The sequence below is a fragment of the Schistocerca americana genome, chromosome 5 (genome assembly GCF_021461395.2).
Source record: "Schistocerca americana isolate TAMUIC-IGC-003095 chromosome 5, iqSchAmer2.1, whole genome shotgun sequence".
Taxonomy (NCBI): Eukaryota; Metazoa; Arthropoda; class Insecta; order Orthoptera; family Acrididae; genus Schistocerca; species Schistocerca americana.
Genome location: NC_060123.1, coordinates 604,278,679 through 604,303,492, shown reverse-complemented (window position 1 = coordinate 604,303,492; position 24,814 = coordinate 604,278,679). Strand labels below are relative to the sequence as shown.

The 24,814-nt window shown below is 42.2% G+C and overlaps 1 protein-coding gene across 1 annotated transcript in view; it reads left to right on the top strand.

The window, feature by feature from the left end:
* LOC124616580 (juvenile hormone esterase-like) overlaps positions 1-24,814 on the top strand; it is a 412,155-nt gene that overhangs the window by 334,405 nt on the left and 52,936 nt on the right. The window contains exon 7 of the mRNA XM_047144901.1: positions 18,768-18,940. Coding sequence (XP_047000857.1) covers positions 18,768-18,940 — 173 coding nt within the window. The remainder of the gene's footprint in view (positions 1-18,767; positions 18,941-24,814) is intronic.

The following is a 24,814-nucleotide window of genomic DNA, read 5'->3' as shown; positions in this document are numbered from 1 at the left end:
TGACCTCCTGGGACTGGATGTGTAGCCTACCTGTCAGCACTAAAGCAGATCTCATGGTCGAGCGTAACATCGTACTCTTAAGTGTTTGCACATCGTGTATTGAGGCGGCATGTGTATACCAGCTCCATACTTACTTAGCTGGTTGTGGGAGAAACCGCCTCAAAACCGCGTCCCCGCTGGCCGCTTCATCGAACCTCATCGTTAAACCGGCGGATGGATTAGGTGTAGAGTCCGCACGATTCCCTGAATCACGGAAGCGGCGCCTTAGCGCGCTCGGCAATCTACTCGCGTCACGCTAGACATTCTACTCTTTTCACATTATTTAAATCATTAACACAATAACTGAAAATTTATCATTGAAGAGTACTGAAAAACTATAACTTTGCACAGACAACACAAAATTTGAATTAGTTTTTCCTCCTGTCACTAACAGGTAGCGCTGATAGTTACTTTCACAAAATATTGGCGCATATACTGAATTAATTCAAAGTAAATTACTTAACTGAAAGTAATATAATACAAGAGCCTATTACAAAACATTCAAAAACTATAGATCTGGGTACATTCCGCAATCGCTGTGATACAGGAAAGAAAATAGGACACTCACACTTAGCAATGAAAACTGTAAGTTACTGGCAGCATATCTTGCAACGCTACTGAACTGTGAGAGACCGACCAAACAACTGGAATTCCATGATAATATTCCAAATGAAAATTCAAAAGAACCAAGCATCGATGTCATTAAAAGTTACATCAAACAATTGATGCACAAGGAAGCCCCACGCGAAGATAGCCTCAAAGCAGAAATTTAAAAACTATTGGAGATCTGTGTATCACAATTGTAAAAGAAAAACGACAGGGACACAGAAACAACTACAGAAAACTGGAAGGTTTCGTTAATTCATAAATATAAACATAAAAAAGGGGACAAAACAGATAATAATTACAGAGAAATTTCTTTACTGTACTTACAATACAAAATCTTACCGAAAGGTCTTCTGAACGTATTCAGTCTTGGATTAGATAAACAAACTGGATTTAGGAGAAACAGGTCCTCTCCAGAGCTCAAACAAATAATTAGGTCGATGGAAATGCCGTGTGGCTAGGGCCTCCCGTCGGGTAGAACGTTCGCCTGGTGCAGGTCTTTCGATTTGACGCCACTTCGGCGACCTGCGCGTGGATGGGGATGAAATGATGATGATAATGACAACACAACACCCAGTCCCTGGGCGGAGAAAATTTCCGACCCAACCGGGAATCGAACCCATGCCCTTAGGACTGACAGTCTGTCACGCTGACCACTCAGCTACCGGGGCGGACATTAGGTCGATGAAAATATCAAATAAAAAAGAATGCTAATATTCGTTGATTTTAAAAGTGCTTACGGTCCGATAGACAGACTCCCTCCTCAAAACTTTGAAGGACTTTGCAATAAACAGGAAAATTCTCGAAATGACTGAACGAACTCGTACAAACACAGTATCTAATGCCAAGTTTCTTGGAAGAGATTGACATAATATGTAAACTTAAATTTTTTGGAACAACTTCTTGTCCCTTCCAAACTGGATCACGAGTCAGACAAGAAGAGAACCTGTCACCACTATTATTCAATAATCTGCTGGCAAAAGTTGTAAGAGATGGAAAATAGAGGAAGAAAAACGAAAAGTTAGCAACTACACAAACCTGGTTAGATGGAAAGAACAATAAATAGTTTGGCCTTTGCAAACGGTATCGTAATAATAGATGGAACCATAGAGAATGCGAAGAAAAGACTAGAACCACTGAAGGAGACAGCTGAAAAGGCAAGTCTAAAAATATCGTTTGAAAAGACAGAATACACGACCAATGATAGTAACTGACAAAGAAATTTAAGACTCAAATACAGCAACATCAAGAAAACAGGCAACTTTCAATACCTGGGTGAAAACATAAACATAAAAAGTGAAGAACAAAATCAGAACTAAAACAAATGAAAAAAGAGCTGAGATGAAATCTCTACAAGAAAAATGGTTTTCCTAAACACTTTGAATAAGCGTTAAGTTGTGAAACCAGAAGTCCTCCATGGGTCAGAAACACTGCTTTTATCTGGATGAAAGATGGGTTTACAAGCTTTGAAAAAGTCAGACAGAAGAATCTTGCGACAAATATTAGGTCCAATCAAGAACAAAGATGGCAGTTAGGTTTTGAGACCACATAAGGAATTATACTCTTTTTGCCCTAAAATAATAGATATCAGAGAAAGACGTGTTACACCGTACGGACCTCTAGAGAAAATGAAGAAAGACAGATTAACAAAGAGAATCCACATATTGTTCCAAAACAGGAAAATAGACGAAGAAAATGGGCGTGGAGGCAACACAAAAAAGGACTTAGAAGAAATGCAGATTGAACAGAAGACTTGCTCAACAGAGACAAATTCAGACTGGCGGTCAAGAAATTCATAGGTTTTCAGGAAGATGAAACGGACAGAAAAACAACTGGCGTCAAATGGTCAGATGAGAAGAAACGAGCTTATTCTAAGAAAATGAAAGAGCTTGGAAAACGAAGGAAAAGAGAAATACCTCAACCAAGGTAAAAAGTCAATCGTCAGCTGCACAACGAAACCATTATTTGGTTCTCTTTATCGGTTTCGACTCTTTAAACTGTCATCTTCAGAAATGAAATTGGTTCCGATCATTGTGCAACGGGGTGGTTTGGTCGCTCACTGTCCATAAAACAACCAGTCCACCTACCTCGATAGGCTTCAGGTTGTCTGCCCCCTTCATTCTGCGATGTTGGATACTGGTTTAGCCGAGAAAAGCAGCGTTGACGAAAATTCGACTAAATACCTACCACGCAAGGGCCACATAGCTCCAGTTCATGGGCAGTACGTGAAAAGTTAAACAACCGAGCGTTCGGGAGTCGTTTGAAAAAAATGACAAATTTCCTTTTACTTAGTTTATTGTCTTACAACAAGGAAAATGGCCATCAAGTTCGTTTTAATATAACGACATCAATTATGCTATGTTACTGAATGTCTCTTTAACAAGTTCACACCGAAAAGCAGCCAGAAGATATTTAGTCCGACCAGGTACTTTGAACGTCCTAAACAGTCACTGACCCACGACTACTTGCGAGTTAACACATTCAATCGTTCAGTAGGCTTCTTATAAGGAAGTTCTCCCCATAATGTGTTGTAATCTGCTCGAAACACGCCACGCGGAGTTTATGTACGACTTGAAATGTTCACATGCGAATATATCCCAAAATAAACAACTCGCAAAGTTCAAACTTTCACAAAATACTCGACACTGTAGTCGCTTTTCGTCAGCGATACGAGAACCGATGAAACGCGCGAATTTCCTCATTTTGGTACAAATGTGATCAACGCGATTTAAGATAAGTGTTTACCAGAAGACGGCCTCGTGCGACTACCTCGACTGCTAGATCTGAGGCACAAAGCCCCACTCAAACGCGTTGGAAATGCTGAATTCCTATTGGCTAGTATCTTAAAAAAATGGTTCAAATGGCTCTGAGCACTATGGGACTTAACATCTATGGTCATCAGTCCCCTAGAACTTAGAACTACTTGAACCTAACTATCCTAAGGACATCACACAACACCCAGTCATCACGAGGCAGAGAAAATGCCTGACCCCGCCGGGAATCGAACCCGGGAACCCGGGCGTGGGAAGCGAGAACGCTACCGCAGCTAGTATCTTAAGCAGCCAATCAAATCATCTCGAGCACTTCTATACCCGCGGTATTTCTAATGTCAGGCAACCAGATTACCACAAGCAATTTAGACTAGAAATTTCGTAATTCCGAAACTAAATAAAATTTAATCAAAACAAAATACGATCCCGTTCCACAAAATAAATTACTAATAAATTTAATATTCAACGCCCGTTCTGGCTGCCTTTTACGAAGTCAAGCCCACTCGGACAACGTTCTCACAAGGGAACCTCCCCATCGCACCCCCCTCAGATTTAGTTATAAGTTGGCACAGTGGATAGGCCTTGAAAAACTGAACACAGATCAATTGAGAAAACAGGAAGAAGTTGTGTGGAACTGAGAAAAAATAAGCAAAATATACAAACTGAGTAGTTCATGGGAAGATAAGTAACATCAAGGACGCAAGGACCGCAGGAGCTCTGTGGTCTCGTGGTAACGTGAGCAGCTGCGGAACGAAAAGTCCTTGATTCAAATCTCCAATCGAGCGAAAATTTTAATTTTTTATTTTCAGTTTATGTGACAAACTCTTATGTTTTCATCACTTTTTTGGGAGTAATTATCACATCCACAAGAAAACCTAAATCGGGCAAGGTAGAAGAGTCTTTTTACCCATTCGCCAAGTGTACAAGTTAGGTCGGTCGACAACATATTCCTGTCATGTGACGCACATGCCGTCACCAGTGTCGTATAGAATATATCAGATGTGTTTTCGTGTGGAGGAATCGGTTGACCTATGACCTTGCGATCAAATGTTTTCGGTTCCGATTGGAGAGGCACGTCCTTTCGTCTACTAATCGCACGGTTTTGGGATGCGGTCGCAAAACACAGACACTAAACTTATTACAGTGAACAGAGACGTCAATGAACGAACGGACAGATAATAACTATGCAAAAATAAAGAAAGTAAAATTTTCACTTGTGGGAAGACTTGAACCAAGGACCTCTGACCTCTTCAACGCGACCACGAGACCACGGCGCTCCTGAACTCCCGTATTCCTTGATGTTGCATATGTGACCCATGGACTACTCAGTTTGTATATTTTGCTTATTTTTTCACAGTTTCACACAACTTCTTCCTGTTTTCTCAATTGATCTGTGTTCGGTTTATCAAGGCCTATCCACTGTGCCAAGTTATAACTAAATCTGAGGGAGGTGCGATGGGGAGGTTCCCTTGTCAGGCATACATTTAGGTAGTTTTAATAAAATATCATATTATCACTTTACGTATGTCCTCCATTCACTCTCTGTCTCTCCAAATTCCTCACACAACCAAAACAAAGTGAAATAATAATTTTTTCAAAGCCTTTGGAATTACATCAGAAATCTGCGGTAATGAAACTGGAGAAAATTCTGTAAAATTAGATTATATGAACCTATCCTCTTGGTTGCAGTTTCAATTGATGGTGCACATGAATACATTACAGTCCCTAACTCGGTTTCACAGTGCTAGCTCGGTTATTGTGTGTTTAAGGTAAAAATTTATATCTCCGGAAGTACTTAAGTTATTGATTTGAAATTTTTACAGTATAGTTTTGTTATCGATAGAATTTGGTGTACTAAGTATGAAAAAGATTTATTAGTATTTAATAGTACTACTTCAGATTCATAGAGAGTATGTGTAACATATTGCACGCAGTACTGTACATCGCTCGCTCGGCCTAGTAGCCAGCGTCAGCTGTGGAAGCGTGAGAACCAAACATCTGCCGTCTTCCCGGCTTCACGACAAGCTACGCTTTCAACACAAGACGACATCTCGTAATAATTTCTACGTTACAGTTGGTAAAGCAATCTCAAAAGCCGGCCGAAGTGGCCGAGCGGTTCTAGGGGCTACAGTCTGGAACCGCGCGACCGCTAGGGTCGCAGGTTCGAATCCTGCCTCGGGCATGGATGTGTGTGATGTCCTAAGGATAGTTAGGTTTAAGTAGTTCTTAGTTCTAGGGGAGTGATGGCCTCAGATGTTAAGTCCCATAGTGCTCAGAGCTATTTGAACGAACCAACCCCAAAATAAGAATCGGATGGCTGTGTCCTTCGCCACAGAATCAATAAAGCAGAGTGGCATCGCTAAAAATATATGATATGTGCGGTGAGTAGCAAACAATTACTGCTACTCGTCGTACATATCAAACATTTTTAGCGATACCATTCTGTTTCATTGATTCTGGCTTACCAATGATCTGAGCCAATTTCATTTCTAAAGATGACAGTTTAAAAGTGTCGAAACCGGTAAAGAGAACCAAATAAAGGTTTTGTTTTGCGGCTGACGACTGACGTATCTTGGTTGAAATATTCTGCAGATGCTGAACTGCAGCTATAAACAAAATCATAAAGAGAAATGAATAGTTATGTTGACTTTGTACTTAATCGGCCTGAAGAAAAATTTAAAAAATGAATATCAAAATAAAGAAAAATTAAATTGTGTTTTAATGCATTTCTAGTTATTAGATATATGGTAATCCTGCCGCCGCGCTCCACAGTTGCTGGTCCGTTGTGCCGTGATAACTGTCTTCTCCTACGGCGCGTCTATATCTCATGGCACGTACTTTCACCTGAGCTAAGGAAAGCCGACGTGCGTTCTCCACGTAACTCCTAGCACGCGACTGACCGTTGCTGGCGAGCGGCGAACACTTCACGTCACGGACTTGGGGCAGCTCTTCATAGTCTTCGGCTAACAGCGTAGCTGGACCCTTCTAGTCCACTTCACTGTTACTCCATCTTTGCAACTAACTGCGTAATACTTTCTGGTCGGCTGTTTCCGCCATCGGATTTTTTTCTCGAAATTTACACAAAATTTACGCTATATGCTGGTCTGGAGCTTTAGAATAACGTGGAATTTAAACAGCTTATTTTGTCCGGCATAAGTAATCAAACCGCCTTTTAGAGAACAATAAGTAAAGCGTTATCTGTTCTTTACATTAAAACTTGAAAAACTTGTTAAAATGGTGCATTATTTTTGAACACTATATAAGTAAGCTGCCAACATAAAGATTGTTCCTTTTTCTTATGTTCACTGACAGGATGCTTGCTTTCCTTATTAATTCGTTAACATTATGAAGTACATATAGCCTATTACATGCGGGAAGATGTGCTGTGTAATTACTCTCGCATTTCCGTCAGTGTTACCTAAACATTTCAGTAGTTTTTTCTTTCATAATAATTTTTAACTAGCATTATTTGAAATAGATCTTATGATTAACTTTTACCCCGAGACATTTAAGTCTCATCTTTATCTACGATAGTGATCGAAGCAGAAGAAATGAATGAATCCGGCCGCAGCACAAATTTTAATTCATTTCTCCTGCTTCGCTCATTATTATTTGAAATATTCAAATAAAAATTTTAATTAAAAGGAAGTAAAATGACTAAGAACATAAAGCTATAAGGGAACAAAACTGTAATACAAAAATGGTTCAAATGGCTCTGAGCACTATGGGACTCAACTGCTGAGGTCATTAGTCCCCTAGAACTTAGAACTAGTTAAACCTAACTAACCTAAGGACATCACAAACATCCATGCCCGAGGCAGGATTCGAACCTGCGACGTAGCGGTCTTGCGGTTCCAGACTGCAGCGCCTTTAACCGCACGGCCACTTCGGCCGGCTACTGTAATACACAGTTTGTTTTTGCCTATATATGCACATGACCATCATTGTTAGCTCATTTCTGTTCCGATTACTGTTCTGATTCCTGTTCCGATTCCTATTACGCGTCCTGTCCTGTGATTGCAGTTATTTCTGTTGCTGCGATTGCTACTACTGCGTGTTGTGTAGAGTGAAGTACTGAAAATATACCAAACTGTTTTAAAAAGGGTACCGATCATTTTACAAAAGTATTACCTTCGCCAAATCATCCAAAGATATATTTCAGAGACTTGAATTTATTTAAACAGAAAGAAAAATAAATTCTTTACTGATTATAACTGAAGATTTGTGATATTTGAAGTTAAATTGAGTTGTCAAATGAAAATTAAATGGTCGAATTAACTGCACTTACAGTGTGAATATTTGCCAAAGTTAATAGTGTCGATATCGACATTGATAATTTCAGTAGTCCAGACTACTCGCATTAGAATTTCTGGTCGGACGTAAACTTTGACCTAGCTCGAACATTTTGATAACTTGTTAATGAATATTTATTGGTCTATGTAAAGTAGAAAAAAAACTAGGGAAGACAATAAAATTTGCAAGCCTATAATTAGAAATCAGAATCAATAGTGCAGGCCAGATCGCACCCTGATCTGTCGTTCATTAGTATCACAAGCAGTGACTATAATCTATTTAAATTTAAACAAGCTGTATCTTCTCGAAGCGAGGTATTAGTTCTTAATCTGTGGTCTTATAAGTGACCAGAGCATAGTAACTGAATTGAAGCTCTGTCGCCATGTTATTCAAATAAAACAAAACAAACGCTAGCATACTCCGCAACATTACGTACGATTTACGTCGAGATCTACACACACACACACACACACACACACACACACACACAAACACAAACGATGACGCCCCAGCGCAAGAGATATTAAAATAGCTACAGTCAAGACAAGGCCTCGACAACCTCGCACCAGCTTCATCTGTTATGTTCTTGCAAGAGCGCCCATTTCTGAAATACAGACCTGCGTGAATGAACACTGTGTTTGTCCTACTGACCTGATGGTTACGTATTGGCTGAGAATAAGCCCTACGTTCGAACTAAACTGCTCAAAATGTTATACTGCATGATGCCAGTGAAAGTTAGTATGCAAAGTAAACCAATTGCAGCTAATTGCTAGTACTGATTAAAGATAACATTTTAACCATAAAGGTAGCTTCTTTTACCTCCTGCAGAAATTCCTCAGCACAGGAACGTGGTACCTTCTGTTCCGCTACGAGTGGCACGATTAGAAAGATGAGTGTCGTAGCTAAATAAATCGTACTTGTATCGCGTTTTTTTGCTATTGGTGGTGGGTCTAATATTTGTTCCATGAGCTGCGTCTCTACAGACCACAAATAGTTACAGTGGTTGGATGGAAGTACGGAAAAACCCCGAAAAATCTACATCTGCATCTACGTAGATACTCCGCAAGCCACTATACGCCCACGGAGTACCACTACTAGTCATTTCCTTTCATGTTCCACTCGGAAATAGAGCGAGGAAAAAACGACTGTCTATATGCCTCCATATGAACCCTAATTTCTCTTATATTCGTGGTCCTTCGCGTATTGTATGTTGCGCGGCAGTCAGCTTCAAATGTCGGTTCTCTAAATTTTCTCAATAGCGTTGCTCGAAAAGAACGTCGCTTTCCATCCAGGGATTCCCGTTTGAGTTCCTGAAGCATCCCCGTAACACAAGGATCCCAAACGCTGGAGCAGTACTTAAGAACAGTTCGCACCAGCGTCCTATATGCGGTCTCCTTTACAGGTGAACCATATTTTCCTAAAATTCTCCCAATAAACCGAAGTCGACCATTCGCCTTCCCTACCACAGTTCTCACACGCTCATTCGACCTCATATCGCTTTGCATCGTTATGCCCAGATATTTAAACGACTTGACTGTGTCAAACAGAACTCTAAGTAATACCATATCCGAACATATCAGCTTTGTTATTCCTACTCATCCACATACACTTACATTTCTCCGCATTTAGGGCCATCTGCCATTCATCAAACCAACTGGAAATTTTATCTAAGTCGTCTTGTATCTTCCTACTTTCGCTCAACTTCGATATCTCACCGTACACCACGGCATCATCAGCAAACAACCGCAAATTGCTACCCACCCTGTCCGCCACATCAATTATGTATACAGAGAACAACAGCTGTCCTATCACAATTTCCTGAGGCACTCCTGACTGTACCCTTGTCTCCGATGAATATTCGCCGTCCAAGACAAGATACTGGGTTCTATTACTCAAGAAGTCTTCGAGCCACTCACATATCTGTGAACTTATTCCATATACTCGTACCATACTTAACAGCCTGCAATGGGGCACCGTGTGAAATGCTTTCCGGAAATCTAGAAATATGGAATTTGCCTGCTGCCTTTCATCCATAGTTCGCAGTATATCGTATGAGAAAAGGGCAAGCTGAGTTTCGCACGAGCGATGCTTTCTAAAACCACACTGATTCGTGGACACAAGCTTCTCAATCTCAAGAAAGTTTATTATATTCGAACTGAGAATATGTGCAAGGATTCTGCGGGAAATAGGAGTCAGGGATATTGGTCTGTAATTTTGCGAGTCCGTTCTTTTACCCTTCTTATATACTGGAGTCAGTTTTTCCAGTCGCTTGGGACTTTGTGCTGGGCGAGAGATTCACGGTAAGGAGTCAATTCCGTTTAGTACTCTTTATAAATTCGAACTGGGATTCCATGCAGACCTGGTGATTTATTGCTTTGAAATTATTGTTGTTCTTCTACGCCAGGTATGCTTATTACTATGTCGTCCATTGATTTGATTTGATTTTAACAGGAGAGCTAAAACAGCTTAGGTCTAACCCGCCACTGCCCGCACCGAAACTAGGTTTATTGTGCGGTATCACTCCCTGTATATCTAGTAAAGCCAACCAGTGCCCTCGAATAGTGCAAGGAGTCCCTCTACTAGTTTTTTGTTAGACACAGTTTCTTCAGGTCTAGTTGTCCTGAAGATTCTGTATCTTTTCCTCTCCAATGCCATGCATTCAAAGATTAGGTGTGATGCAGTTTCTTCACTCTCATCACAGATCCTACATTTAGGGTCTTCTTCCGTTATACCCATTGTGTGTAGGTGTTTTTTGAAGTTCCCATCGCCTGTCATCAGTCCAGTCATGAGTTCGATCTCTTTCCTGTTCAATCCCAGGATTACAGAGCTTCTTTTAAAACATGGCTTGGGCATCATTACCTTACCATGTTTTTGTTTATGGACCTTGGTCCAATATCCTACGTCCTGTTTCCTAAGCCAGTTCCGTAGTTCTAATTTGATCATAGCCTTGGTGATTGTCAACACAGATTCCGCTCCAATAAATGGAGTTGTTGCCATCATCCTAGCTAATCTATCGGCTTGTTCATTGCCACAGATCCCTGAGTGGCCAGGGATCCACACTAGGTACACCTTATTGCTTCCCCCTAGCTCCACCAGAGCCCTATGGCAATCTGCAACAATCTTAGATCTTGTTGCAGGTGTTGCCAATAATTTCAGGGTTGCTTGGCTGTCTGAATAGATGTAGATGCTACGGTCATTGTAGCACCTACTCATATTCTCCTCCACACATGCCCTGATTGCAGTAATTTCGGCTTGGAATACAGAGGCCAGTTTCACTAGAGAGATGCTGCTCGCCAGTCTTGGCTGAACCCCGTACAACCCTGCCCCAACGCCTTGATCTGTTTTCGACCCATCGGTGAACCAAACGATGTCCCCCGTACGGTGTCGAACTGTTTTCTCCCACTGCTCCCTACTTCCAATTATTATGTTGTAAGGCTTCTCGAAGCAGTTAGGAGTTATTATATAGTCAGCGGGCATGTCGTCCACACTCGAGTCCACCTGGTGGTCAACTGACGGTATGTCTGTACGATTCTTCTGTGTGAACGATTACTTGAGCGCGAAATTTAAAACTTCGGCTATCATTTTGCTATCTTCAACTGCCACATCAGACTGATCACCAACGGACTGAATGGAAGTCTTAGATCCGCTTAGCGATTATACCTACGACCAGAGTTTCCTCGGGTTCTCTGCCAAACCTTTTGTTAAGTTACGACGGTGGTAGTTGTTGTATGCTTCGCGCATAGATCTTTTCGGAGACGTACGAATCTATAATAACCTTCGCGTTTCATTTGTGCGTTCCCTTTTGAACCGAGAGTGCAACAGCGTCTGGTTCCTCAGCGTCCTCAAAATTTCGTTATTAAACCATGATGGGTCTTTTCCGTTCAAATGGTTCAAATGGCTCTGAGTACTATGGGACTTAACATCTGAGGTCATAAGTCCCCTAGAACTTAGAACTACTTAAACCTAACCAAGGACATCACACACCTATGCCAGAGGCAGGATTCGAACCTGCGACCGTAGCGGTCCAGACTGGAGCGCCTAGAATCGCTCGGCCACACCGGCCGGCTTGTCTTTTCCGTCCTTTATCCACTTACTGGGGACACAACTCTCCAGACCACGATTTACAATCCGCTTAAACTTCGCCCATAATTCCTCTACGTCCATCTTAATGGAACTGAGCGATGCCAATTCCCTTCTAAGTGAGATGTTAAACTGACTAAATGAGTCGTTGAACATCAACATAAATGCTAGCCAAGCCTCCAGATGGCGCCGTTGTGTTTGACCACGAATAGCTCCTGTGAAATGCCATTGCAAGTTCAATCGTTGTCAGAAGAGCATTCTGTGGAGTTGTAAGCGCAAGTGAATTCGAACGTGTGCAAAATGTAGGTACTCCTACGACGGGTGCTTCCGTCTCCGTCTCCAGAGGTATCCGAAGTGTTTAGAGTTTCAAGAGGCACCGTATCGGAGATTTATATCGCATACAAGGAAAGCGGAAAAACTTCTTCCGCTAAGTCACAACGCGGATGAACGTGAGTGTTATGTGATTGTGACAGACGTCCGATGAAGAGGGTTGTGACGAAAAATAAGATGACAACAGCTGCAAAAGTGACTGCAGAACTGAATGTCGCACTAGCGAACCCTGTCAGCACCAAAACAACACGAAACTGGGAACTGCAGGGCGAGCTGGAATTCCAAAAACCATTTGTTATGCCAGAGCCAAGGTAGCCCCTGAGGGCCGGCAACCCATATTACACCACAGAGGACCAGGTTGTCTATGTCCAAGGCGTACCAAAAGCACCATGGTAAACACCAGCTATTTACATACAGATAATGGAAACAGCCATCCGAGCACTACTTTCTGCAGGGGGAGCTCGAGCCACGGCCTGCAGGAAGTATCACTACACCAAAACCTGATTGGCTGAAGACAGCTGTTTAGAGTTTCCAGTTTCTGACCGAGTCTGCACCCAAAGAGTGAAACATGTCCGGGGTTCGGTGATGATTTGGACAACCATATCGTGGTATTCCATGGGCAGTACAGTTACCCTGCTAAGTTGTATTACTGCCAAAATTATGTGACAGTTTTCGGCGACCAGGTCCATCCTATGGTACAATATTTCTTCCCCAACGGTGATGCGGCGCTCCAAGATGACAGGACTCTTGTTCACACAGCTCGCGCATCGTCTAGGACTGGTCTTGTGGTGTCACCGCCAGACACCACACTTGCTAGGTGGTAGCCTTTAAATCGGGAGCGGTCCGGTAGTATACGTCGGACCCGCGTGTCGCCACTATCAGTGATTGCAGCCTGAGCGCCGCCACACGGCAGGTCTAGAGAGACTTCCTAGCACTCGCCCCAGTTGTACAGCCGACTTTGCTAGCGATGGTTCACTGACAAACTACGCTCTCATTTGCCGAGACGATAGTTAGCATAGCCTTCAGCTACGTCATTTGCTACGACCTAGCAAGGCGCCATTATCAATTGCTATTTATCTTGTGATGCATGTACCGTCAGACCGATGTTCACCAATTATGGATTAAAGTTAAGTATTCCAGAAGCTACGTACTTTTTTTGCTAGTCTCAATTCCTTGTCATTTTCCAGACCTCACGCCAGCCTGCGTGAGCTTAAACGCGTGCCTTTCGGCTACCTGTCATAGTGGATTGGCTGTCTTGCCAGTCCACAACAGGTCTTGCTAGCACGAGGATGATTTATCGCATCTCCCCTGACTAGTGATAGTGATGAGACAACCGACTCTTTTTAAAACCCAAATGGTCAGTCGAGTGTTTTTCCGTTCAGTCGGTTTTTTTTGTCGAATGAAACAAGCGAATGTAACTAGTCTCTGCGGCCATGTCAACTATATGAATGTTTTCACTCACTCACCGAGTTTGAGTGGTTTTGTTCAATGCCAGACTACCGACTGACAGACGTCTCACTCGGTTGCGGCCGATGTATGAATGTTTTCACTCGGTATCCGGGCTATGAGCGGTTTTATTTAAATACTTATTCAACCTTTTCGGTTATACATGAGCCATTACTAGGGTTCACAATTATTTAGACACAAAGCATCTTATTTCAAGGAGATGTTAGTAAAAGGTATATTTCTAAAGATACAATATGTTCAGAATATATTTACTAACTTAAATGCGAATTTTGTTATTATGGCATTAAATATAAGATTTTGGTTAGTTTTAAAACTTTAATATATGGTGCAGCATTATAAATTTATGTGTATAAGAATGAACAATAACTTTATAGAGCGTTTTTATTGGCTCGATTTCTTGTCTGTTCGTATGATGCAAATCTTGTAATTGATTTTAAACTAACTTCCCGATAAACTAAAGACTTCAATCTTCCAACTTAGCTCATAATGGACGACACTGCAATATACACTGAAGCGCAGAACAAACTAGTACAACTTCCTAATATCGTGTAGGGCCTCTGCAAACACGCAGGAGTGCCGCAAAACGACGTGGCATGGACTCGACTTATGTATGAAGTAGTGCTGGAGGGAACTGACACCATGAATCCTGCAGGGCAGTCCATAAATCCGTAAGTGTACGAGGGGGTGGAGATCTCTTCTGAACAGCACGTTCCATGGCATTACAGATAAGCTCAATAATGTTCATGTCTACGGAGTTTAGTGGCCAGCGGAAGTGTTTAAACTCAGAAGAGTGTTCCTGGAGCCACTCTGTAGCAATTCTGGACGTGTGGGGTGTCGCAGTGTCCTGCTGGAACTGCCCAAGTCCGTTGGAATGCACAATGGACATGAAAGGATGAAGTTGATCAGACAGGATGCTTACGTACGCGTCACCTGTCAGAGTCGTTTCTAGACCTATCAGGGGTCCCATATCACTTTAACTGCATACGCCCCATATCATTACAGAGCCTCCACCGGCTTGAACAGTTCCTGCTATGCAGGGTCCATAAATTCATGAGGTTGTCTCCACACCCGTTCACGTCCATCACCGCGATATAACTTGAAATGAGACTCGTCTGACCAGGCAACATGTTTCCAGTCCAATGTCGGTGTTGACGGGCTCAGGTGACGCGTAAAGCAATTCTGAACGTACGACGTGCCGCATTGTCCTGCTGGAATTTCCCAAGTCCGTCATAACGCACATGGACATGAATGGATGCAGGTGATGAGGCAGGATACGTACGTACGTGTCACATGTCACAGTCGCATCTAGTCGTATCAGGCGTCCCATATAATTCCAACTGCACATGCCCCACATCATTACAGATCCTCTACAAGCTTGAACAGTCCCCTGCTGACTTGCAGGGTCCATGGATACATGAGGTTGTCTCCATAACAGTACACGTCCATCCGCTCGATACAATTTAAAACGAGACTCGTCTGACCAGGCAACATGATAGCAGTCATCAACAGTCCAATGTCGGTGTTGACGGCACCAGGCGAGGCGTAAACTTTGTGTCATGCAGTCATAAGGATACAAGAGTGGGCGTTCGGCTCCGAAAGCCCATATAGATGATGTTTCGTTAAATGTTTCGCACGCTGACACTTGTTGATGGCCCAACATTGAAATCTGCAGCAATTTGCCGAAAGGTTGCACTTCCGTCAAGTTGAACGATCCTCTTCAGTCGTCGTTGGTCCAGTTCTTGCAGGATCTTTTTCCGGTCGCGGCGATGTCGGAGATTTGTTATTTTTTTCCGGATTTCTGATATTCAATGTACATTCGTGAAATGGTGGCACGGGAAAATCCCCACTTCATCGCTACCTCAGAGATGCTGTGTCCCATCACTAGAGCGCCGACTATAACACCACATTCAAACTCTCTTAAATCTTGATAACCCGCCATTGTAGCAGCAGTAACCGATCTAACAACTGCACCAGACACTTGTTGTCTTGTATAGGCGTTGCCGACCGCGGCGCCGCATTCTGCCTTGTTTATGTATCTTAGCAGTTTCTTTGGCGCTTAAGCGTAAACTGGCTTTCTTTCTGGTGTGGAGCGTAGAGTACTTGGTATAGCACTGTTATTTCCCTGATTTTCTATTCCAGTCGCGAATGTTTCTCATTTAAGAATGATTCCTGCTAAGCTTTCGTGTGAGCTCGATTGTGTCTAATGTTTACATTCGCGCTCTTGTCACAAGATATAGTAAATAAGAGGAAGGAATATATTGGCTGAAGAGAAACTGAAAGAAACTTGAAATTTACCATATGTCTCTGTTGTAATCTCATCAAAATCTTTGAAACTAATGGAAAAAATTTCATGCATGTAGGTTGAAAAGTAGATAATAATTACGTAAAAACTATTTAATATAACACGTTTTTAAAACTGACTGAAAAGCATTAAATAAACACTCCTAGCGGCATACAGTTATCTAAGTTTATACAGATAGTTCTGAAAACTTGTGCTTTTGACTTTTTGATAGCTATGACAATACTTGTAAAACTGAAAACGGAAAACATGGGGCACATGCAACAGATAATAGTAATAATGCAGAGAGTAGCTGTCGAGGAAAACCACACAACAGGTCATGTCATTTTAAGTGTAATGAAGTTGTTAACGACTAATGGAAACTGAACTATTCATGCATTAATTACCCATGTACACAACCCACTTTTTCGTTTCAAATTTTAAAAGGATTATCACAGATATTACAAATTCTCAAGAGTATCTGTACGGCGTTAGGTACCTGTAAGGGGCAAGGAGAAAATATTTAATACCTTGTTTTAAAAACAAATTAATGTAAAAAGGTTTTTACTTAAATAATTATTTCCATCACTGATAATTCTTTCGGTAAATGCTGAGGTGACGTAAACGTTAACCACATACGATATAATTTTTTTTCATTGGCGGCTTGATCACCTGCACTTTAAGCGTATACTGTCACTTGTTGGAAACAGTTTTTCGCGAAAAATATTTGTCGTCATTTGATAATTTCCTTAGAATTTCTTTAATAAATATAGTTTCATAAGATGAGTTATCCTTGCAGATACTGTATATCGCACTGGATTGATCTTGAGGGCCACGTCTTAGTCACATGATTTCTCTCGTTCATATTTATTACTCTGACATATATAAATACATTTATACACTACTGGCCATTAAAATTGATACACCACGAAGATGACGTGCTACAGACGCGAAATTTAACCGACAGGAAGAGGGTGCTGTGACATGCAAATGATTAGCTTTTCAGAGTATTCACACAAGGTTGGCTCCGGTGTTCATTTGCGTGTTACATACATTTTCTCACGTGGATTTACACTACTGGCCATTAAAATTGCTACACCATGAAGATGGCGTGCTACAGACGCGAAATTTAACCGACAGGAAGAAGATGCTGTGATATGCAAATGATTAGCTTTTCAGGGCATTCACACAACGTTGCCGCAGGTGGCGACACCTACAACGTCTGAGTTGAGGAAAGTTTCCAACACATTTCTCATACACGAACAGCAGTTGACCGGCGTTGCCTGGTGAAACGTTGTTGTGATGCCTCGTGTGAGGAGGAGGAGAAATACGTACCATCACGTTTCCGACTTTGCCAAAAGTCGGATTGTAGCCTATCGCGATTGCGGATTATCATATAACGACATTGCTGCTCACGTTGGTCGAGATCCAATGACTGTTAGCAGAATATGGAATCGGTGGGTTAAGGAGGGTAATACGAAACGCCGTGCTGGATCCCAACGGCCTCGTATCACTAGCAGTCGAAATGACGGGCATCTTATCCGCATGGCACGTCTCGATCCCTGAGTCAACAGATGGGGACGTTTGCAAGACAACGACCATCTGCACGAACAGTTCGACGACGTTTGCAGCAGCACGGACTATCAGCTCGGAGACCATGGCTGCGGTTACCCTTGAAGCTGCATCACAGACAGGAGCGCCTGCGATGGTGTAGTCGACGACGAACCTGGGTGCACCAATGGCAAAACGTCATTTTTTTCAGATGAATCCAAGTTCTGTTTACAGCATCATGATGGTCGCATCCGTGTTTGGCGACATCGCGGTGAACGCACATTGGTAGAGTGTATTCGTCATCGCCATACTGGCGTATCACACTGAGTGATAGTATGGCGTGCCATTGGCTACACGTCTCGGTCACCTCTTGTTCACATTGACGGCACTTTGAACAGTGGACGTTACGTTTCAGATGTGTTACGACCCGTGGCTCTATGCTTCATTCGATCCCTCCGAAACCATTTCAGCAGGGTAATGCACGACCGCATGTTGCAGGTCCTGTACGGGCCTTTCTGGGTACAGAAAATGTTCGACTGCTGCCCTGGCCAGCACATTCTCCAGATCTCTCACCAATTGAAAACGTCTGGTCAATGGTGGCCGAGCAACTGGTTCGTCACAATACGCCAGTCGCTACTCTTGATGACCTGTGGTATCGTGTTGAAGCTGCATGGTCAGCTGTATCTGTACACGCCATCCAAGCTCTGACTCAATGCCCAGGCGTATCAAGGCCGTTATTACGGCCAGAGGTGGTTGTTTTGGGTACTGATTTCTCAGGATCTATGCACTTAAATTGCGTCAAAATGTAATCACATGTCAGTTCTAGTATAATACAGTATATTTGTCCAAAGAATACCCGCTTATCATCTGCATTTCTTCTTGGTGTAGCAATTTTAATGGCCAGTAGTGTACATTCCTTACACAGTCACATACCCACAAACCTACCAGGCGGAATTCAGTTCCGCGATGGGTAGAGGTCATAATGGTTTGGCTCATCCAGGTAAGTAATATCAACAAACACTTAAGCAGTTTATTTTTGCACACTTGTTTCAAATAACGCTGTATAATGTACTGCAGTTTTCATCTCTATACTCTCGCAGTCTTCGCAAATGTGACACAATGAAAGACGCTGAGAGGAAATATGGTAGCGCCATGTTTCGCTCCTACGCAAGAATTACGCACAGCTGCCATATCAGTCATTGGTCAGGATACGTCCATCAAGCTACCCCACGTTCCATCAACCTGCTGCAGGCTTCTGTTGGGTGCCGCCATCAAAGTAGATGTCAGGGTAGTATACTGCACGGGATGCAGCAGGCGTGCTGGTATATGCACTCTTTCTCCTATGTTTGCAGACATTCTCCAAAACAAGTCAGCGATACCAGATCTGGACAAAAACTTCCACAAGATCATCCCGTCCAACGTGCCCATGAAGGACCCTCTCCGTGTCTTCGTGGGGAAGAAGATAAAGAAGTTCTACTTCGGCAGCCAGCCGTTTGACGAGTCCAGCATCGGCACGTACTGTGACGTAAGTACAGCTGTTTCGTCACCGTCTGTAGAGACTGCTGCACCCGCCATACATCGCTGCCTGGTGTATTTAGAACCACGTGAGGTAGCGCACTCTTTCTCGCAGTGGTCTTACAGTCCGCCCATCCGGATTTAGGTTTCCCGTAGTTTTCCTCTGTCATCTGAGGCTGGGACAATTTCTTTGAAGAAGATTCGGGTGCACCGTCCTTCTGCAACCCGAGTTGCTGCTCCCTGTCTAAGGGGGAACGACAGGGTGACGGACGAAAATAATGCTCAAATTCAGAATTTTTCTCCGTATTGGAATGTAGTAGACAAATGGCGTTTACTGCAAAGAATGAAGCATACATTGAAATGTTCTTTGGTATTTTTTGAAAAATATTAACATCTTCACCGAGAAATTGGGATTTGCCCAAGGCAGCTTTGAAAGAAGGTAGACTGACAGTTGTCGCTGTAACTCCGGTTGTGGTTACACAGGCCAACGAAAAACTTTTTTGAAAAACTTTTTTCACTTTGATAGCTGTTCTTTGTAGATTTTTTATGAGCTGAATCCAAATCTAGCCTTAGTTTTTTTGTATCACCCATAGTTTTCGAGCCATATGCTTTGTATTACATAGTATAAAAATCCTATGCTATGTGGTAAACGGGGAAATTAATGAAACACTTTGTTATAACACAAGCATAGTTTGTATTTACAGTAAGCTACTTAAAACAATGTGTTAATAGAGGTTTCACTTCTCAGCTGGAATTGGTTTGTATTTTCTTTCTCTTTTTTCTTTGAAGCTTCTTCTGTAGCTTTTATACAATGAGTCGCTTGCTGAACTTCTCGGTGAAGTGACCAACAGTAGTCCCCCATCATGTTGGTGTTCCAGCGGCCGCGGTAGCGTCTTTCCATCACTTTAATGACCTGGTGAAAACGCTCTCGTTGTTCATCTCTAACATCTCCCATATTGTCCGGGAAGTAATCAAGGTGACTGTTCAAGAAGTGAACTTTCAGGCTCATTAAACATCCTAAAGTTTTAAACTTCTTTAACATTGTAGCTGTAATAGAAACATATTCTGAGTCTTTTTCATGTCCTAAGAACTTTGTAACGACTTGCTTCAATGATACCCTTGCCTCTTTCTCATTTAAGGTCATTGTGGACTCAAACGTCAATTTTCTAATGTCAGGCCCGACAAAGACTCCTTTCAGTTTAGCTTCTGAAAGGTGTCAGAGGTACTTAAAACATGGACCATCTCTAGGCAAAGCCTTTACAAACTCTTTCATTACGCCCAACTTTATATGTAGAGGTGGTAGGAGTACGTTTTTAGGATGTGCGAGGGTTTTGCGTAGAATGTTCTTCTCACCAGGTTTTAAAGATTTAATCACAGGCCAGTTCTTTCTGCATCTAGCGCTACTGTCCCATTCACACAAGAAACATGGAAATTTGGTAAAGCCACCTTGCTGGCCAACAAGCATGCATGTTACTTTTAAATCGCCACATACCATCCAACTGTGAGCAGAATAGCCTATTTTATTTAGCACTATTTCTAGGTTTCCATAGCTTTCTTTCATATGTACAGAGTGTCCAATAGGTATAGATGCATACATGTTGCCATTGTGTGATAAAACAGCCTTTAAACTACTTTTGGATGAATCAATAAACAGCTTCCAGTCTTCCTTTTTGTATTAAATACCAACTCATTCGTCAGACCAGGAATGTCTGAGTAGTACACTAAATCACCTTGTTGAAAAAATTTGGAAAATTGCTGCTCTCTCTTTCTATACATGTATATGCTGGTTCCAACTATCAATGAGTTCTTTTCTTTTAATCTAGAGCCAAGCAATTCAGGTTTTTCTTTCGTTAAGCCCAGATCACTAACCAAATCGTTAAGCTCGGTCTGAGTAAACAATTTGGGCGCTAGACTTTCTGTATTACATTAGAATTCATCATCATCTGATTCATGTAAATCAGATTGTACATCAGAAAATACTTCTGTTGGAATAGAATTTAAATCATCTGGTGGTACAGGAACTGGATAATCTACATTATGCCCTACTGGTCGGATGTCGGACGGAAGGTTAGAGTAGCTTATTACCTTCTTGTTTTTCGAATTATGGCCAGTAATATCAGCACTGCAAAAGTAGCAATCATGGGAATTATTTCTTAGCTCCATCCATATCATAGGAACAGAAAATCTAAAGGCTTTTTTCCTCCTTTTTGGAATTTTCTCAGATCTTCAACACACACATACCTTATGTGGCGCCCAAGATTTATATTGCTCACCAAGTTTAGATCCAAAGTATGATAGATAAACCTTTTTTTTACAAAGTCTGTAATGTTTCATTGGTGTTTTTAAATCACAAATCCACAACAAATACAACAAAAACTGTCAGCAGAGTTTTTACAAACACGGTTAGACATTATACTGAGCACATGTACAGGAAATTGGAAAGTGAGGTTAGATTGACAGTAAACAAAACACCATCTGTTAACACAAGAATCGACCTTTTTTGCCAGCAAATGTTTCTCAGCAGTGCTAGCAACGTCATCTACATTCATTACACCTTTTTTTAAAATTATTTTAACTATATAAAAGCTGTTTAATTCTGTAAAAATCGCTTAATTTACTAAATTTAACTGTAAAATGTGAAGGAATGGTGGATGATACAGTTTTTTCAGTATCATATTTGGATTTACCACCCTAAAAACATATGAATAAGGTATTTTCAGCGAAAAAGTTTTCCATCGTTGGCCTGTGTTATCTGAAACATGAAATTAACATATCATCCTGATCCTTACGGATGTAATTTTAGTTCGTCGTTGGGATTTGAAAAAAGACTTTTTTGGCGAAATTATCCATATTTGAAAAAATGGCAATTTTTGGACCCCTCATTTTTGGCCAAAAAACGATTCTAAATATGAGCAAAAACAAAATCGGGTTCGATGACCCGAAGAAAATTCAGTTTGGTTCAGGGGAGACCAAAAATCATTAAAATCGGATGAAAATTGCAGCGTGGGGAACGATAAACATGCCGAAAACATGATTTTGAGAAAAAGACGTTTAAAGTGTGACACGTAGTTATCATATAAAGAAAGGGACAAAGCTTTAAACCTACGGGATATCATCGATGCCTGGTCCAAAACTGTCGCCCCGGCTAGTGGATGGCCGCTTTCTGCTACTTTCTGTTACTTTCACCTAATAAGCCCTCCTTTTCATCCTGAAAGCTCTTTTCGTCGATCTTCATAGAATTGGCTCATTTCATTTCCGATTTTCATTTGAAGGTCATTTGGCACTTGCATTAGTGCAGTATTGCTTACATTGAGTAGACATACAGCCAAATTTGAAGCAGTGTTGACAGTTTAGCTTCGGTTGGATGTTATTTTTGGAGCGTATCTCCAAATGAGACTACTGACACTTTCGTTCACATTTTGAGTAAAACCACCCAAACAACGGTTCAGCCAATCAGGTTTACTCAATTCGGTATAAATAGGGGTTATGGCGTGAGTGCGGGACCGGTTCTCTAATGCCGAGGCGTGCCGTGCACGCTCGATTTCAGACACTGACAGAATCGTTGCTTTTTGGAGTTATTATGTTTTGGGGAATAATTCTTCAATGTACGAGGGTCGGTCAAAAAGTAATGCCTCCCATTTTTTTTCTACTTAAAGAAATTAAGTTAAGTGAAAAATTTGAATTTGGCGCCATTCCTCAAACCTTCTTCTGCAATCCACTGCAGTAGTAACTTTCTGTGTCAACAGGTGGCAGCACAGCAGAAGTTTGTAAGATGGCCGACATCGATGTTCGTTTGAGAGAGCGTTGTGTGATTGAATTCTTGAATGCAGAAGGTGAAACGCCCATACGCATTCATGAAAGACTGAAGAAGGTGTATGGTGTTGTGACAGTGGATGTCAGCACTGTTAGACGATGGGTTCGTCGTTGTAAGGAAGCTGAAGGGCAAACACCGTTGACTGACAAAAAGCGGAGCGGCAGGCCGGTGAGTGCAGTGACTCCACACAACATTCAGCAAGTTGATGACATCATTCGTGGTGACCGTCGGGTGACTGCAGATGAAGTGTGTCTCATTATTTCTCTTAGTAAAGGCAGTGTGATCACGATTATTAAACAATTGGGGTACTCAAAAGTTTGTGCACGGTGGGTTCCAAGAATGTTAACCGATCAGAATAAAGAGGCAAGGAAAACAATAGCCTCCCAACACTTGCAGCGCTTCCGTTTGGAGGGAGATGAGTTTCTGAAAAAAATTGTGACCGGGGACGAAACATGGGTGCATTTTTTTGAACCCGAATCAAAGAGGCAGTCAATGGAGTGGCGTCACACAAGCTCGCCGAGGAAGAAAAAATTCAAAACTGTGCGATCGGCAGGGAAAGTTATGGCAACAGTTTTCTGGGATACAGAGGGTGTGATTCTGGTTGATTTTTTGGAGCAGGGATGCACAATAAATTCTGTTCAATACGTCACAACCCTCAACAAACTTAAAGCACGTCTTCAGCGAGTTCGCCCAACAAAATCAATGGCAGATGTTCTTCTTTTGCATGACAATGCAAGACCACACACCAGTCGTCACACCTCTGACGAGATTGTCAAAATTGGGTGGGAAGTTTTGCCTCATCCCCCATACAGCCCTGACCTGGCACCATCAAACTTCCATCTGTTCGGGCCACTAAAAGAAGCTCATCGTGGGATTCATTTTGAAGATGAGGAGGCCGTCAAAACATCCGTGCGTCAATGGCTTAGGAAGCAGAGCTGTGATTTTTACTGTGCTGGGATACATGCCCTTGTTCAAAGATGGACCAAAACTGTAGAGATGGGCGGAGATTACATTGAAAAATGACAAAATGATCCTCAATGTTGTGGTTTTCAACCTATGTAATTGCATTTAAATTTCCTGACAATTAAACGTAGAAAAAAAAATAGGAGGCATTACTTTTTGACTGACCCTCGTATATACGAGGTGCATTCAAGCTCTAAGGCCTCCGATTTTTTTTCTGATTAACTACTCACCCGAAATCGATGAAACCGGCGTTACTTCTCGACGTAAACGCCCTGCAGACGTACACATTTTTCACAACGCTGACGCCATGATTCCATGGCAGCGGCGAAGGCTTCTTTAGGACTCTGTTTTGACCACTGGAAAATCGCTGAGGCAATAGCAGCACGGCTGGTGAATGTGCGGCCACGGAGAGTGTCTTTCATTGTTGGAAAAAGCCAAAAGTCACTAGGAGCCAGGTCAGGTGAGTAGGGAGCATGAGGAATCACTTCAAAGTTGTTATCACGAAGAAACTGTTGCGTAACGTTAGCTCGATGTGCGGGTGCGTTGTCTTGGTGAAACAGCACACACGCAGCCCTTCCCGGACGTTTTTGTTGCAGTGCAGGAAGGAATTTGTTCTTCAAAACATTTTCGTAGGATGCACCTATTACCGTAGTGCCCTTTGGAACGCAATGGGTAAGGATTACGCCCTCGCTGTCCCAGAACATGGACACCAAAATTTTTTCAGCACTGGCGGTTACCCGAAATTTTTTTGGTGGCGGTGAATCTGTGTATTCATGCTGTCGTTGCGTGTCAACATTGCTCGGCAACATGCCACACGGGCAGCCATGTGGTCATCCGTCAGCATTCGTGGCACCCACCTGGATGACACTTTTCGCATTTTCAGGTCGTCATGCAGGATTGTGTGCACAGAACCCACAGAATTGCCAACTCTGGAGGCGATCTGTTCAACAGTCATTCGGCGATCCCCCAAAACAATTATCTCCACTTTCTCGATCATGTCGTCAGACCGGCTTGTGCAAGCCCGAGGTTGTTTCGGTTTGTTGTCACACAATGTTCTGCCTTCATTAAACTGTCGCACCCACGAACGCACTTTTGACACATCCATAA